The sequence below is a fragment of the Oncorhynchus nerka genome, linkage group LG22 (assembly GCF_034236695.1).
Source record: "Oncorhynchus nerka isolate Pitt River linkage group LG22, Oner_Uvic_2.0, whole genome shotgun sequence".
Lineage (NCBI taxonomy): Eukaryota > Metazoa > Chordata > Actinopteri > Salmoniformes > Salmonidae > Oncorhynchus > Oncorhynchus nerka.
This window is the reverse complement of record NC_088417.1, coordinates 84,102,636-84,119,421: the sequence shown is the minus strand read 5'-3', so window position 1 is coordinate 84,119,421 and position 16,786 is coordinate 84,102,636. Positions and strand designations below refer to the sequence as shown.

General features: G+C 42.4%; 1 protein-coding gene across 1 annotated transcript in view; it reads left to right on the top strand.

Annotated features, from left to right (window-relative positions):
- The window catches only part of LOC115105884 (NAD(P) transhydrogenase, mitochondrial), a 74,779-nt gene that overhangs the window by 22,071 nt on the left and 35,922 nt on the right, over positions 1-16,786 (top strand). Inside the window, exons 7-11 of the mRNA XM_029628352.2 lie at positions 966-1,099; positions 1,361-1,552; positions 2,077-2,230; positions 4,902-5,063; positions 16,238-16,348. Of these exons, the coding sequence (XP_029484212.1) occupies positions 966-1,099; positions 1,361-1,552; positions 2,077-2,230; positions 4,902-5,063; positions 16,238-16,348 (753 nt within the window). The remainder of the gene's footprint in view (positions 1-965; positions 1,100-1,360; positions 1,553-2,076; positions 2,231-4,901; positions 5,064-16,237; positions 16,349-16,786) is intronic.

Here is a 16,786-nt window from a genome sequence, read left to right as displayed (position 1 = left end):
AGAGATTTGAGACTGGGACGGAGGTTCACCTTCCAGCAGGACAATGACCCAAAGCATAGTGCTAAATCATCACTCAAGTGGTTTAAGGGGAAACATTTAAATGGCACGGAATGGCCTAGTCAGAGCCCAGACCTCAATCCAATTGAGAATCTGTGGTATGACTTAAATATTGATGTACACCAGCGGAAGCCATCCAACTTGATGGAGCTGGAGCAGTTTTGCCTTGAAGAATGGGCAAAAATCCCAGTGGCTAGATGTGCCAAGCTTATAGAGACATACCCCAAGAGACTTGCAGCTGTAGTTGCAAAATGTGTCTCTACAAAGTATTGGCTTTGGAGGGAGTGAATAGTTATGCATGCTCAAGTTTTCAGTTTTTTTTTCTTTGTTTCAAGAAAAAATATTTTTGCATCTTCAAAGTGGTAGGCATATTGTGTAAATCAAATGATACAACCCCCCCCCAAAATCCATTTTAATTCCAGGTTGTGAGGCAACAAAATAGGAAGAATGCCAAGGGGGGTGAATAGTTTCGCACGCCACTATAGTTATGAATGACATTCTCCTCTACGTTGTCCCGTCCCCTATACTAATGCTACTGTCCTGTTGGTTGGAGAGACCGACTCCTTTTGTCTGGTTGACACCAGCCTACCCTAGCCTGATCAGTACTAATGTCTTCTGTTCTGACCAGTTCGACATGATTTTGAAAGAGTTTCTCTGTGTTCTCATGAGATCTGTTTACTTGAAAGCTACTGTAAACATCAGAAGAGACGTGAAAACATTGCCTAGAGTAAACCGAGAACAACACTGCAATTTGTTTATTTTCCAGGGTTAGATTCATGGTCATTTAAATCCATATTTGAAGACTTTATTGTACAGAAGGCTGAATAGAGGTCAGCTGCTGATAGAGCACCCTGTTGGTACTGCAGACAAGACGCCTTTGTCACCATGGTGATGTGTCCTGTCGCCAGGTCGCAAGGCTCCCATCCTGATCACCAAGGATATGGTGGAGAGCATGAAGGATGGCTCTGTGGTGGTGGACCTGGCTGCTGAGGCTGGAGGAAACATTGAGACCACGGTGCCTGGAGAACTGTCTGTACACAAGGTCAGATGGGCCTGTCCACAGTCGCTTATCATTATTACCTTCAATTTCATTATCACTGTTTTCCCTTGTGATGTTGTAGTGAACCGGCTCCTTATTGTCAGTCATTTTGTTAGCTTCTGTGTTTGGTTTCCCTAGCACTGAAATCATACCACCAGGTCACCTTGTTGCAGTATTGTAATTCAGTCCCATTTTAACCGGTCAAAGTGAGAGTGCACAATTTTGGTCTTCAATAAAATAATGGCTTATGTGATTTGTTCTTAGGGTGTGACCCACATTGGCTTCACCGACCTTCCCAGCCGCCTGCCCACCCAGTCCAGCACCCTGTACTCAAACAACCTGACCAAACTCATCCGTGCCATCAGCCCTTCTACTGAGAACTTCAACTACGAGGTCAAGGAGAAGTTTAACTACGGAACCATGGACCATGTCATCAGAGGATCTGTTGTCATGCAGGTGAATCATCTGGGTTAAATGGGTTTGGTTTCCTTGGTTATCTGTTTTTAGATAAGACTGGTTAATTAGATAATGTTGACGCTATACTCTCTAGTTCTACAGTTGACAAATTGAAATAGTCTTTGTTGGTTTGTTTGGTGATAATGAAGTGTTTTTATAGTGTTTGGTGATAATTAAGTGTTTTTATAGTGTTTGGTGATAATGAAGTGTTTTTATAGTGTTTGGTGATAATGAAGTGTTTTTATAGTGTTTGGTGATAATGAAGTGTTTTTATAGTGTTTGGTGATAATGAAGTGTTTTTATAGTGTTTGGTGATAATGAAGTGTTTTTATAGTGTTTGGTGATAATGAAGTGTTTTTATAGTGTTTGGTGATAATGAAGTGTTTTTATAGTGTTTGGTGATAATGAAGTGTTTTTATAGTGTTTGGTGATAATGAAACTTTGATCTCAAATGTACATCCATGCATGGTTGACTTTTGTTTGTTTGGCGTTCTCTATGATTTCCACCTTTCTATCTGGTGCAGAATGGAACCAACCTCTTCCCAGCTCCTCTGCCCGATAACATCCCAGTGGCAGCCCCTCCCAAACCCAAGAGCAAGCAGGAGTTGGCTAAGGAGAAGGCTGCTGCCGTGTCCCCCTTCAAGGCTACCCTAACCACCGCTGGCATGTACACTGGAGGTGAGACACACCATTACTGACTGCCTAGACACTTCATTCATTTATACTTACAGTGCCTTTAGAAAGTATTCACACCCCTTGAATTGTTCCACATTTTGTTGTGTTACAGCCTGCATTTAAAATGGATTACATTGAGATGTTTTGGTCACTGGCCTACACACAATACCCAATAATGTCAAAGTGGGATTATGTTTTTCAAAATGTTTACAAATGAAAGGCTGAAATGTCTTGAGTCAGTAAGTATTCAATACCTTTGTTAGGGCAAGCCTAAATAAGTTCAGGAGTTAACATTTGCTTAACAAGTCACACAATAAGTTACACGGACTCAATAATAGTGTTGAACACATATTTTAGAATGACTACCTATCCTCTGTACCCCACACATACAATTATCTGTAAGGTCTCTGTCGTGCAGTGAATTTCGAACATCAGGGAGGTTTACTAATGCCTCGCAAAGGGCACCTATTGGTAGATGGGTAAAAATAAAAAGCAGACATTGAATATCTGTTTGAGCATGTTGAAGTTATTAATTAAATTATGGATGGTGTATCAATATACCCGTCACTACAAAGATGCAAGCATCCTTACTAACTTGGTTGTCGGAGAGGAAGGAAACAGCTTAGGGATTTAACCATTAGGCCAATGCAATGGTGACTTTAAAGCCGTTAGTTTAATGGCTGTGATAGTAAACTGTAGTTACTCCACAATACTAAGCTAACTGACAGAGTGAAAAGAAGGAAGCCTGTACAGAATACAAATATATTCCAAAACATGCATCCTGTTTGGCACGAAAGCCACTAAAGTAATACTGCAAAAAATGTGGCAAAGCAATTTAACTTTTCATCCTGAATACAAAGTATTATGTTTGGGGCAAATCCAATACAACACATTTACTGAGTTCCACACTCCATATTTAAGCATAGTGGTGGCTGCATCATGTTATGGATAAGGACTGCTTGTAATCATTAAGGACTGAGGAGTTTTTCAGGATAAAAATAAACGTAATGGAGCAAAGAACAGGCAAGATGCTAGAGGAAAACCTGGTTGTCTGCTTTCCACCAGACACCGGGAGATTAATTCACCTTTAAAGCAGGACAATAACCTTAGCACAAGGCCAATTCTACACTGGAAATGCTTACCAAGACGACAGTGAATGTTCCTTAGTGGGCGAGTTACAGATTTGACTTAAATCTGCTTGAACATCTATGGCAAAACTTGAAAATAGTTGTCTAGCATTGATCAACAACCAATTTGACAGAGCTTGAAGAATTTTGAAAATAATAATGGGAAAATATTGTACAATCCAAGGGTGCAAAGCTCTTAGAGACTTACCCAGAAAGACTCACAGCTGCCAACGATGTATTCACTCAGGGATGTGAATACTTACGTAAATTAAGTCAGTTGTTTACTTAATTATAATGTAAGGGGATTAAAATGGCTGACATCGCAGAAAGCAGAGGATGCAGAACAACCCTGGCTGTCAGGATAATGGCCCCTAAACTGAGCGGTGTCACGAGTCTCTCTGAGCTCCTATGGTGGTCTCGCTCTCCTCACAACGACCTGGGTTAACAGGACTATGGCGGGTGGGTTAAAAGCAGCCCGTTAATGTTTTATTACCACATTCATTACATTGTTACGTTCTCTACTAACACACGCACAAGTCTTTCTGCCTATCTGACTTATGTGGGAAAGGTGAGCTGTGACCCCATTCTGAGAGCAGCAACAGTCGTGATCAGACATAAAAGCTACTCTGAACAGAAATCCCTGCAGATTATTTCTATTGGTTACAGACGAGGCAGGCAGGAACTGTCGTCTCTGTTCTGTTCTGGAATCACATCAAAGAGATCCAGAGAACACGTCCTCCTTCCCCAACAGTCAGATAAATGAGCCACAAACTGTGTTTACACCCTGAGATGAACAAACGGGCACATTCATCTTCCTGTTCTTTCTTGAGTGAGTTTGCTCCGTATCTCCCTGCTGAAGCCAAGGAAGGTGCTGCTTGACCATCGTGATGTTCTGACCACCGGATCAGCCATGCGAGAAGCCAGAGAGGAGGAGATCCCCTTTGAAATTAGGATTGGTCACCTAATTAGAGCTCAACCTAACCTAACATGCCCCCTCCCTCCCTGTCTCTCAGCTCAAACCACCACCAGCAGCCCCTTAGTGCCAGGAAACTGGGACTAATAAAATGTGGGATGTCGAGCCCTCCCTCCGCCTGCTGTGTCTGTCTGAAGTAGTGCTGTAGCTGTTTCCCACAGACACTTGCTCTGGTAGTGGCGACTGGAGACAGCAGGCCTGTAAACCCCGTTCACACGTTCCTCCAAGCAGCTCGTTTTAGGTTGGCTGTGGTCGGCGCGTCGTGTACCACCTCCATACTTGGGTTGCTGTCTAATTGCGCCTAGATAAATTGCTAACGGCAACGTCTGTCTCTTGTCCTCACTTAAGAAAATTAGTAGACATCAGAAAGAGTCAGCATTTCTACTCTATAATGTCTAGTGTGCCTCATAGGACATGGCCTAATTCAATTCAACACCTTATGACGATCAATGATTATCATTTTATTTGTTTTGCATTTGAATTGTTAAAAAGCCCTTATCTATATTACATATGGACATTAGATATGTAGCATGGGCTAGTGTAAAGTTATTTATTAACCCTTTGCCCCTCTCAGGTCTTGGCACCATGTTAGGCCTGGGCCTAGCTGCGCCCAATGCAGCCTTCACTCAGATGGTGACCATCTTCGGCCTGGCTACCATTGTGGGCTACCACACGGTGTGGGGGGTGAGCCCAGCCCTTCACTCCCCACTCATGTCCGTCACCAACGCCATCTCTGGTGAGTGTTTATGAAGACTTCTATTAATGAAATAGACACAGTGCAAAGAAGACTACATTTTACATTTCGATTTTAGTAATTTAGCCAGAGCGACTTACAGTTAGGGCATTCATCTTAAGATGGCTAGGTGGGACAACAACACATCTGTCATAGAACACATTTTTCCTCCAAGTAGCTACAACACATCTGTCATAGAACACATTTTTCCTCCAAGTAGCTATCAGCAAAGTCAGTGCTAGTAGAAAATAAGTATAAATAAATATGAAAGTTGGGTGTGAGTGTTAGTTCACGAAAGGCAAGACTAAACATAGGCAAGTCATTATTTTAGTATATTTAGTGATGTATTTATAGATATGAAGGGAGGTGAACCAACTGATAAAAATGCATATATGCCTACATTACATCACTTGGGATTTGTCTTCAAATGAGAATAAATCCAGTTTTTAAACTCAGATGTTTTTAATTTGATTTACTAGTCCATAAAAAGCATGCTGTCCAGAGGAGATTCCCTTACAGACGTGGAGGTTAAATCTCCCTCTACCTCCACACCTGCAGGTCCTCTCTTCTCGGTGATGAGTAGGACCTGGAGGGAACAGGAAATGATTCATGATCCTTGTAGTCTGGATGATTTAAAACGCTTCTACTCCAGAGTTGAGATCCGCTTCAAGCAACTAAAAGCATAGGTCTCAGGTTCCACTCTGAATATAGGCTAATAGATTATAGTAGATTAATCTGTAATTTAATATTTCTTTGTCTGTAAATAAAATAGAAACGGATTATTAGGCTGATAAAATGGTAACTCAATGCTTTGATAATGCTGACAAGACATTTGATCATTACTCTGTTCTAGATGAAGAAGACATTAATTTGCGCACTGATGTCTGTGGCGTTATTCAGGGACGCAAACTAGTCACCTTTTGGCGATATTCGCCGTTTTGAATGCAAAATGGATGACCTACGTGATTCGTGTAGATCGGATGAGAACATTTTTTGTGAGCAAATGAGTGATGTGCGTTTGGCGCAATACTAGCTGCTGTATCCAAGGCTCAGCCAATTGTTTACATAACAGAATGCAGCGCAGCACACGATTGAAGAAGAGACAACCAACTTACTAGTTACAGCATCAGCGCACACTCTGGAAAGGCAGCTTGCCAGTTAACGAAGAGGTAGCGTTAGGTGAGAAGCCCGACCACGGAGACAGGGGTGAGAAGGTGATGAAGAATACTTCATGAGCTGTAACGGAAAAACTACTGGCATTTGTAAAGTTTGAGGTGATTGAGAAAGTGTGGTGGAACAAATATTAGCATTGTTAAACTTCTTAGGGATAGTCCCCTTTTAAAAAATTTTTACATTTTAAATTTCGCCTAAATGACATTCCCAAAATCTAACTGCCTGTAGCTCAGGCTCTGAAGCATGGATATGCATATTCTTGGTACCATTTGAAAGGAAACACTGAGGTTTGTGGAAATGTGAATTGAATATAGGAGAATATAACACAATAGATTTGATAGAAGAAAATACCAACCTGTCTTTTTCTACCACCATCTTTGAAATGCAAGAGAAAGGTCCCAGTTCTAGCCATCACTATGGATGTAATTATGATAGTGTCCACAAGATGGCAGGAGTGTATGTGCAAAGTTTCAGATGGATAACTTGAAAAATGAGTGAACAACAAGACTTTTAGTATGAAGTCCCCAGGTACATTTGTGCAAATCGTGAAGGAGACATCCATATTCAGTTTTTCTGCAAGAATATCATCAAATCTGTATATTTGGACTTTGATTTAGCTTTCCAAGTATTAGTTACCGTATAAGTTCAACATTTGCAAAACAACCAGTCTTCATAACTTCATAACTCTGAATATCCTTATTATTTCCTAAATGAAAAGGCATGCTGTTGTACAAGGTTAGTAGCTACATTTTACTACTCCCGTAAAGCCCAGCTCATCTAGCTAGCGTTGTTTGACCCCGATTTGGTGCTTATTTGACAGAGATACAGTCATTTGAGTGATGACCGCGCATCGGCGTGCCATGGAGGCGTAGCTCTCTGACCAAATAAGTCTTGTTACCTTCTAGGTTCTCTGAGGAATAGATATGAACATGATTTGACTCGTTGAAACAACTTTTAGGGTGAGATATTCAGATTCCTTTCTTTGTAAATTGAATGAGTACAAAATTGGTCGTGCATGCTCTCTGGATCTTTTTAGGATATGAAAAAGGATTTTATCTAAAAAAAACATGTATCTAACACTTCATGTTATCTCTGGAACCCTTTGGATGATAAATCAGAGCAAGATTTCAGAATGTAAGTACACATTTGACCTTCAGAGGTGGATTTATCAAGCCTATCACGAAGAAAGTGTTTTGTTGTTAGGCGCTTTCAAACAATAGCATGGCATTTTTTCGCAGTAATAACTACTGTAAATTAGACAGTGCAGTTATATTAACAAGAATTTAAGCTTTCAGCTGATATAAGACACTTCTATCTACCGACATTTGTTGTTTCTCTAAAATTTGCGATCTTGAGTACGCTGATCCTTAAGAAGTAACGTTATCTTGCTAGCTGGATCGAATTCTCCGTAGCTAGCCAGAGAAATGTTGAGCAACATTAGCCAAATCTGATCAAATAATTGAGTTAATGATGTGAAAATTAGTCAGACAGCTAATGTTAGCTAGCTAATGTTAGACAGCTAACGTTACAACATCAGATGAGCTAACATTAGTAACCTAACCACAACAAAAACAAAATCTTTGGGCTACACTGCACATTATTACATTGTACACTTTCTGCCTGTGAACATCTGTTCTACAATGTGCCAGCAAAAGTGAAAAAGAGAGAAGTGTGTTGTGTTCCTTACACCTCTATAGTGGCATCCAGTTCAGCCAGGCCCAGCTCCAGCCACACTTGATCCCTGAATCCACTTTTTTAACAAGCAACGCCTAATTTTCACCTAATTCTCTCATTCTGTAAATGAACCACATACGGTAGAGGAAAAACATTAGTTCGTAAGCTAGTTAACATTTCTCACACATTGCCAGGGTCCAGTAAGAAACTAACGCGTTATAACTTGAGGAATGGTAAGGAGTCGTATACCAGTTAATACTATAGCAAATTGTTGAACTTGAACTTGACAGTAACACATGTTTTTTTACTCATTGAAAGTTATTTTTGTGCACTTGTTCGATGTCTGTAGTAGCCACTATATAATAGTGCAAAAATAGAATGCCTGTTTGTTTCATTCTATTTCTACTTTAAGATGTTTTTCCCCCATGTGCAATATTTATGTGTGTGGTCACAAGCTTTCTATTATGAAGGCTATCATGGCTAACTGCAATATTAGTGTATTGTTTTTCCTCAAGACTTGAGTGTCATTTTGCAGTAAAGTCTAGGCTACAAATAACATTGGATTGCTTTCTTTCTATTTTTTAGCTGTGAGTTAGGTTCCCATGAAGCACTTATTTTACACACAGACTGATCATGTAGATCCTATTCTTTGTTTAATTAGTTAACCTGCATTTCCCCCTAGCAGGGATTTCAGTGCAAACCAACAAATAAGTGTAACCTTTTTGGGCCATCCCCAGTTTGCATCCCTGGTTATGAGTTGCCCCTTAACCTCTTTCTCACCCTCTACAACTACTTCATTAACATGAGAGGGTGTGTGTCCGTTCGCAGCATGTTGATTATTCTTGACAAGGGTGGAAGTGACAAGCTGGCTGTGGTATCTGAGACTTCGTTGAGCATTTCCTCGTTCTTCCCTTCGGCGGTAGGACAGTCGGTCACGACCAGGGTCTGGGTCCAGGAACCAGGAAAGACTTGGTTGTTAATGAGCCCATGGTGGCCCAACATTAAAGCCCCCTTCATGTCGCCACAGATGCCAACTTCAGAGAAGGCGTGATGGCAGCATCCAATGTAGCAATTATCTCCCTGGACCTACTGCACAGTTCCTGTCGACTGCTTTATTACGCCACACTCTGCATGTTATTGCTGGGAATTACCAGGGATCTCACGATAAGATTTTATTTAACCTTTTATTTAACCAGGTAGTCCAGTTGAACAAGTTCTCATTTACAACTGCGACCTGGCCAAGATAATGCAAAGCAGTGCGACCAAAAACAACAACAGAATTACACATAAACAAACGTACAGTCAATAACACAATAGAAAAATCTATGTACAGTGTGTGCAAATGTAGGGAGGTAGGCAATAAATAGTCCATAGAGGCAAAATAATGACAATTTTGCATTAACACTGGAGTGATGTGGAGATGATGTGCAAGTAGAGATACTGGGGTGCAAAAGAGCAAGAGGTTAAGTAACAATATGGGGGTGAGGTAGTTGGGTGGCTATTTACAGATTGGCTGTGTACAGGTACAGTGATCGGTAAGCTGCTCTGACAGCTGATGCTTAAAGTTAGAGGGAGGTAAGGCTTCAGTGATTTGTGCAATTCGTTCCAGTCATTGGCAGTAGAGAACTGGAAGGAAATGCGGCCAAAGGAAGTTTTGGCTTTGGGGATGACCAGTGAAATATACCTGCTGGAGCGCGTGCTATGGGTGGGTGTTGCTATGGTCACTAGTGAGCTGAGATAAGGCGGGGCTTTACCTAGCAAAGACTTATAGATGAGCTGGAGCCAATGGGCTTGGTGATGAATATGAAGCGAGGGCCAGCCAACGAGAGCCTACAGGTCGCAGTGGTGGGTAGTATATGGGGCTTTGGTGACAAAATGGATGGCACTGTGATAGACTACATCCAGTTTGCTGAGTAGAGTGTTGGAGGCTGTTTTGTAAATGACATTGTCGAAGTCAAGGATCGGTAGGATAGTCAGTTTTACGAGGGTATGTTTGGCATGAGTGAATAAGGCTTTGTTGCGAAATAGGAAGCCGATTCTAGATTTAATTTTGGATTGGAGATGCTTAATGTGAGTCTGGAAGGGGAGATTACAGTCTAACCAGACACCTAGGTATTTGTAGTTGTCCACATATTCTAAGTCAGAACCATCCATAGTAGTGATGCTGGTCGGGCGGGAGGGTGCGGGCAGCAATCGGTTGAAGAGCATGCACTTAGTTTTACTAGCATTTAAAAGCAGTTGGAGGCCACAGAAGAAGTGTTGTATGGCATTGAAGCTCATTTGGAGGTTTGTTTAGCACAGTGTCCAAGGAAGGGCCAGATGTATACAGAATGGTGTTGTAGAGGTGTTCACGATAATTAGATGCTGGTATGGTAGTATTGTGATTCTCACAATACTATATGTATTACTGCCATTGTATTGCGATTTGATGTTCCAAAGATATTGCTCACGGTGTCTGCCAGTGTTGTATCGCTCTAAACTGGTCAGTGAGAACTTGTAATTTCTTCCCGATACCAGCGGAGTAAAAAAATCATACAGTAATTATCAGCTTCCATTCAGTCAGTGCATAAAACCGCTGCGCCAGGCCAAATATATACACTCCTTTCATGAAACATCTTATCGCCAATTGAATCTTGGGCCTCCTACTTTATTCGTAACATTACTATAGCATTTCCTTGATTCCCTGGTAGGGAAGAGTGGGGGGAATTGTTTGAAAGTTGCATGCTCACTATTAGTAAGGGGAGACCGGGAGGAATTGTAACAGTATTTATATTTATTATAGACTTGTTTTGTGCAGTGGCGATCTGTGGCTATTGGACCTAGGCCTTCAGTGGGGAAAACAATTTGTCCAACACGTTGTAGCAAACAGAAACATAGCATCACTTAATGCCCCCAACTGAATCAAACAGCCCTGAGGCGGATTCGAGCTTCAGGCTGCCACTCACACAGAGAGAACACCCATACAGATAATGCTGCCAACAACTACAACCGCTTACGCAACTTATGGTAGCCTAACGCCCTCACTATCACCAACAGTGACACGTCAAAGGATGCTGAAAGGACAGTGACCTTAATACCAGCACGCTCAATGTAGGAGAGTGCACTTTTAGTGAGACACATAAGGCTGCTAGAAAGACATCAGTCACACACAGCATGAGGTTTAAGGATAAGCAGTCATTCACTCACATAAAAGGCCAGTAGGTCCCAATCCTAAGAATACAAAAACACAACCATTAGGCTAAGCATTTCCCAATCAAAATGGACAACTATTACTTTCCCTTGCAAAAAACATATGAATGTTCAGCACGCAAAGTAACCGGTGATCTAAAGTTTAATTTAAATGCAACAATGTTTCACACACAAGTTATTTTCAAAGAGATGGCTAACAACAGCAACCAAGCTGCAATAAATACAGTTTTCCTCATCAGATGATGATCATTTGAAACTGCAAACTAAGCTAAAACAAAAGCTAGCTAGACCGTGAGAACTACAGCTCACTATTGTGCAGTGACCTGTTGGCCTTGGAGAAGGCAGAAGGTTTTTGTAAAAACGGTGCCACCCATTACAAGTCAAAATGGGATTGGTTGATTCTGCTATCACTCCAAAATTTGGCCCAAATACAGTTGAATGGCAGATGGCCTAGTCAATGGCTGATTTAGCTAACTTGATTTATCTCCCCAGAGACCACCAAAACAAATCCTGATTTTGATATTCTTTTCTCCAGTGTTAGTTATCCCTTTCCAACAAAAACTGAAGGGATTAAAGCAGAACATCATTGAAATTATTATTATTATTGTATTATTTTATAAATCCTTAGCTCTTCCCTGATGGGCTAGAAGGCCCTTGTTGTTCCCCACTGTGTTTGGGTTAGTAACAACTTGTAAAGTGGCTCTATTTGCCCTCAGCATGCATTTGTTCACCATTCTGAATGTCTAAAGAATCCATATGTTCTCCTGAAATATGAACACAGAAATACTGGATATTTTGAACTCTTATGGTGGTGACTTGACAAAATTACAGTCATGGTCTTGAATTGGACTCGCAATTTTCTGGTCTTGACTCTGTCTCAGACTCCTCGTCCCCCTCTCGGTCTTGACTCTGACTCGATTCGGTCTTGGTATTGAATCGGTTTAGGTGGTCTCGAACACAACACTGATGTCTGCTGCAGAGAGACGAGAGAGCATGAGAACTAGTTTTGATAAGTCAGGGAAATAAAAGTGCTGAAAACATGTTGGCTAACTATTTTAAAAAGGAGAACAAGCTATACGATGAAAAATATCAGAATTTTGGCACAGCCGACTACCGCTAGGCAAGCTACCTACATTAGGGATGACTAAAAGGAGTCAAATACGCTATATTGTCGAAAAAGAATATTGAAATATGTAGCTATGATTTTTTTCTTCCTCCCATCACTGCTACACACACACCCTCCCCACCCTAGTCAGTCTCTATCCTAACACACTCTTGGGTGTGTTCCCCGCATATTTGGCATTACCTAAACAATGCCTTTTATTTTGGTCATGCAAAGAAGTGGAAACTTTGAAGCCATTGGAATTCTTATTGTTGTGCCAAATGTAAAAAAGTTTTAAAAAGCCAGAGACGTTAGTGAAGCATAATGGAATTTCGTATTCTCATGAGGGAAAGAGAAGTGGGTGTCACTCAGTCTAGAGCATTGGGTTACTTTTGATAGGGAACCTTTGGTTTTGCCCAATGGCAGTTATGGCGCCATCCTCCAGTCTCTTGACAGTCTCTTTAATCTACCTGAAACTATTGACTCACAATTGGAAAAAGTCTGTCCTTTCTGAAGTCTGCTCTAGGTGAGATGTTATGCACCTCCCATGGGACCTCATCTCTATTGTGTGTGGGTTTATGTGATCAACATAGATATCACTGGCTGACTATCTAAGAGCTGTCTTGATAAGTCAGCAGGAGGTAGGTGGTATTGGTGTCTATTTAGTCAGGTTGCCTATGTCTGTGATCTCAATGGCCTGATTATGACGCCCCTTCCAAATGTAACCTCACATTGAGGGTGGAGTAAATCACCCTCTTTTTCAAGGGAGGGAAACTTTAGGTGGGTATCTGATGGCATAAAGGTTTCAAAGTTCACCTTGTAGGCGACGTGTCTAGGATAGTGTGAGTGAACAGCATGTCTCGCTTTTTGAGTGTGTAAATAGGTTAGAAAATTCTAATTGCCTGCTGTATGCATTTCCTGTGACACTGAGGTAGTGTGCAATGCACCTTTTATTTCAACCCCTGGTCTGTCTGTCTGTGACTAATTGTTACTGTGTAGTTCCAGAAAGGGACAGTCAGGAAAATCTCACCCAGTCATACAGAAACACAAAACGCATGACTGTGAGCCTGTTGGCTCGGTCTGACGAGCCTGTTGGCTCGGTCTCCGACGAACCTGTTGGCTCGGTCTCCGACGAACCTGTTGGCTCGGTCTCTGACGAACCTGTTGGCTCGGTCTCTGACGAACCTGTTGGCTCGGTCTCTGACGAACCTGTTGGCTCGGTCTCCGACGAACCTGTTGGCTCGGTCTGACGAACCTGTTGGCTCGGTCTCCGACGAACCTGTTGGCTCGGTCTGACGAACCTGTTGGCTCGGTCTCCGTCGAACCTGTTGGCTCGGTCTCCGACGAACCTGTTGGCTCGGTCTCCGACGAACCTGTTGGCTCGGTCTCCGACGAACCTGTTGGCTCGGTCTCCGACGAACCTGTTGGCTCGGTCTCCGACGAACCTGTTGGCTCGGTCTCCGACGAACCTGTTGGCTCGGTCTCTGACGAACCTGTTGGCTCGGTCTCTGACGAACCTGTTGGCTCGGTCTCTGACGAACCTGTTGGCTCGGTCTCTGACGAACCTGTTGGCTCGGTCTCTGACGAACCTGTTGGCTCGGTCTCCGACGAACCTGTTGGCTCGGTCTCCGACGAACCTGTTGGCTCGGTCTCTGACGAACCTGTTGGCTCGGTCTCCGACGAACCTGTTGGCTCGGTCTGACGAACCTGTTGGCTCGGTCTCCGACGAACCTGTTGGCTCGGTCTCCGACGAACCTGTTGGCTCGGTCTCTGACGAACCTGTTGGCTCGGTCTCTGACGAACCTGTTGGCTCGGTCTCTGACGAACCTGTTGGCTCGGTCTCTGACGAACCTGTTGGCTCGGCCCTGGCTCGGTCTCCGACGAACCTGTTGGCTCGGTCTCCGACGAACCTGTTGGCTGGCTCGGTCTCCGACGAACCTGTTGGTCTGACGAACCTGTTGGCTCGGTCTCCGACGAACCTGTTGGCTCGGTCTCCGACGAACCTGCTGGCTCGGTCTCTGACGAACCTGCTGGCTCGGTCTCTGACGAACCTGCTGGCTCGGTCTCTGACGAGCCTGTTGTGGTGTTCACTACAGTATAGCAGGCAGCATTTGTAAGTCAATATAGGGCTGATAGTGATCAGGATTCCCTCTGTGCTCTGACAATTTCCACATTAAGCTGTACAGCTGTGCTCTAATGTGTAAAACATATCTGTCTTCACAGCACTTCAAATGGTATTAAGCTGTTTTTGTCTGACAAGGCAATTGGGTACATACAGTTGAAGTCGGAAGTTTACATACACTTAGGTTGGAGTCATTAACTCGTTTTTCAACCATGCCACAAATTGCTTGTTAAACAATCTATAGTTTTGGCAAGTCAGTTAGGACATTACTTTGTGCATGACACAAGTAATTATTCCAACAATTGTTTACAGACAGTGAATTATAAGTGAAATAATCTATCACAATTCCAGTGGGTCAGAAGTTTACATACACTAAGTTGACTGTGCCTTTAAACAGCTTTGAAAATTCCAGCAAATAATGTCATGGCTTTAGAAGCTTCTGATAGGCTAATTGACATAATTTGAGTCAATTGGAGGTGTACCTGTGGATGTATTTCAAGGCCTACCTTCAAACTCAGTGCCTCTTTGCTTGACATCATGGGAAAATAAAACATTTCAGCCAAGACCCCAGACATTTTTTTGTAGACGTCCACAAGTCTGGTTCATCCTTGGGAGCCATTTCCAAACGCCTGAAGGTACCACGTTCATCTGTACAAATAATAGTATGCAAGTATAAACACCATGGGACCACGCAGCCATCATACTGCTCAGGAAGGAGACGCTTTCTGTCTCTTAGAGATGAGCATACTTTGGTACGAAAAGTGCAAATCAGTCCCAGAACAACGAAGGACCTTGTGAAGATGCTAGAGGAAACGGATACAAAAGTATCTATATCCACAGTAAAACAAGTCCTATATCGACATAACCTGAGGCCGCTCAGCAAGGAAGAAGTCACTGCTCCAAAACCGCCATAAAAAAGCCAGACTACAATTTGCAACTGCACATGGGGACAAAGATTGTACTTTTTGGAGAAAAAGAAACAAAAATAGAACTGTTTAGTCATAATGACCATCGTTATATTTGGAGGAAAAGGGGGAGGCTTGCAAGCCAAAGAACACCATCCCAACCGTGAAGCATGGGGGTGGCAGCATGATGTTGTGGGGGTGCTTTGCTGCAGTAGGGAATGGTGCACTTCACAAAATAAATGGCATCATGAGGAGGAAAATTATGTGGATATATTGAAGCAACATCTCAAGACATCAGTCAGGAAGTTAAAGCTTGGTCGTTAATGGGTCTTCCAAATGGACAATGTCTCCAAGCATACTTCCAAATTTGTGGCAAAATGGCTTAAGGACAACAAAGTCAAGGTATTAGAGTGGCCATCACAGAGCCCTGGCCTCAATCCTATAGACAATTTGTGGGTATAACTGAAAAAGCGTGTGCGAGCAAGGAGGCCTACAAACCTGACTCAGTTACACCAGCTCTGTCAGGAGGAATGGGCCAAAATTCATCCAACTTATTGTGGGAAGCTTGTGGAAGGCTACCCGGAAAGTTTGACTCAAGTTAAACAATTTAAAGGCAATACACTCAATTAGTATTTGGTAGCATGTCTGACCCACTGGGAATGTGATGAAAGAAATAAAAGCTTAAATGAATCATTTACTATTATTCGGACATTTTCACATTCTTAAAATAAAGTGGTGATCCTAACTGGCCTAAGACAGGGAATTTTTACTTGAATTAAATGTCAGGAATTGTGAAACTCAAATTGTTTAAATGTATTTCTGTATGTAAACTGTAATCAATAATTGTTTGTTTTGTACTGTTATTTTGTCATCAGTTCAACACATGTGGGTCTAAGGCTGTTTACACAGATAGCCCAATTCTGATCCTCCATTTTTTTTGCCAATTGTGCAAAAGATCAGAATGGAAAGGGTTGCCATGTGATCTAAGCTTTTTTTCTTCTTTTTTCCCCAGGTCTGACAGCTGTGGGCGGTCTGTCTCTCATGGGGGGAGGCTACGCCCCCTCCTCCTCTGCCGAGACCCTGGCTGTCGCGGCTGCCTTCATCTCCTCTGTCAACATCGCTGGTGAGTGACTCTTTGGACTAAACCAGACAGTAACTGTGAAAAAAGACAGTGAATGGAGCAGACAAACTGAGCTTCAATTACCTCAACATTGTATCCCCTTCGTCCCCATATATAAGATCTTCGAATACGTTAGAGACAAGGATATCAGACCCTTTAGGGACATTTTATTTCACTTGACTATCTATTAAAAAAACTGGTATAGCATCGTGGCAGGTGAAGTAAGGCTATTGCTCCACTGTGCCCTCTTCCTAACTTGTGACCGTTAACCTCTCTGGGATCGTTCGGGACGCTAGCGTCCCACCTCGCCAACAGCCAGTGAAATTGCAGGACGCCAAATTAATTTTTTTTACACCATTTTAAAGATACACTTCTCGTTAATCCAACCACAGTGTCCGATTTCAAAAAGGCTTTTTGGCGAAAGCAGAACATCAATCATTA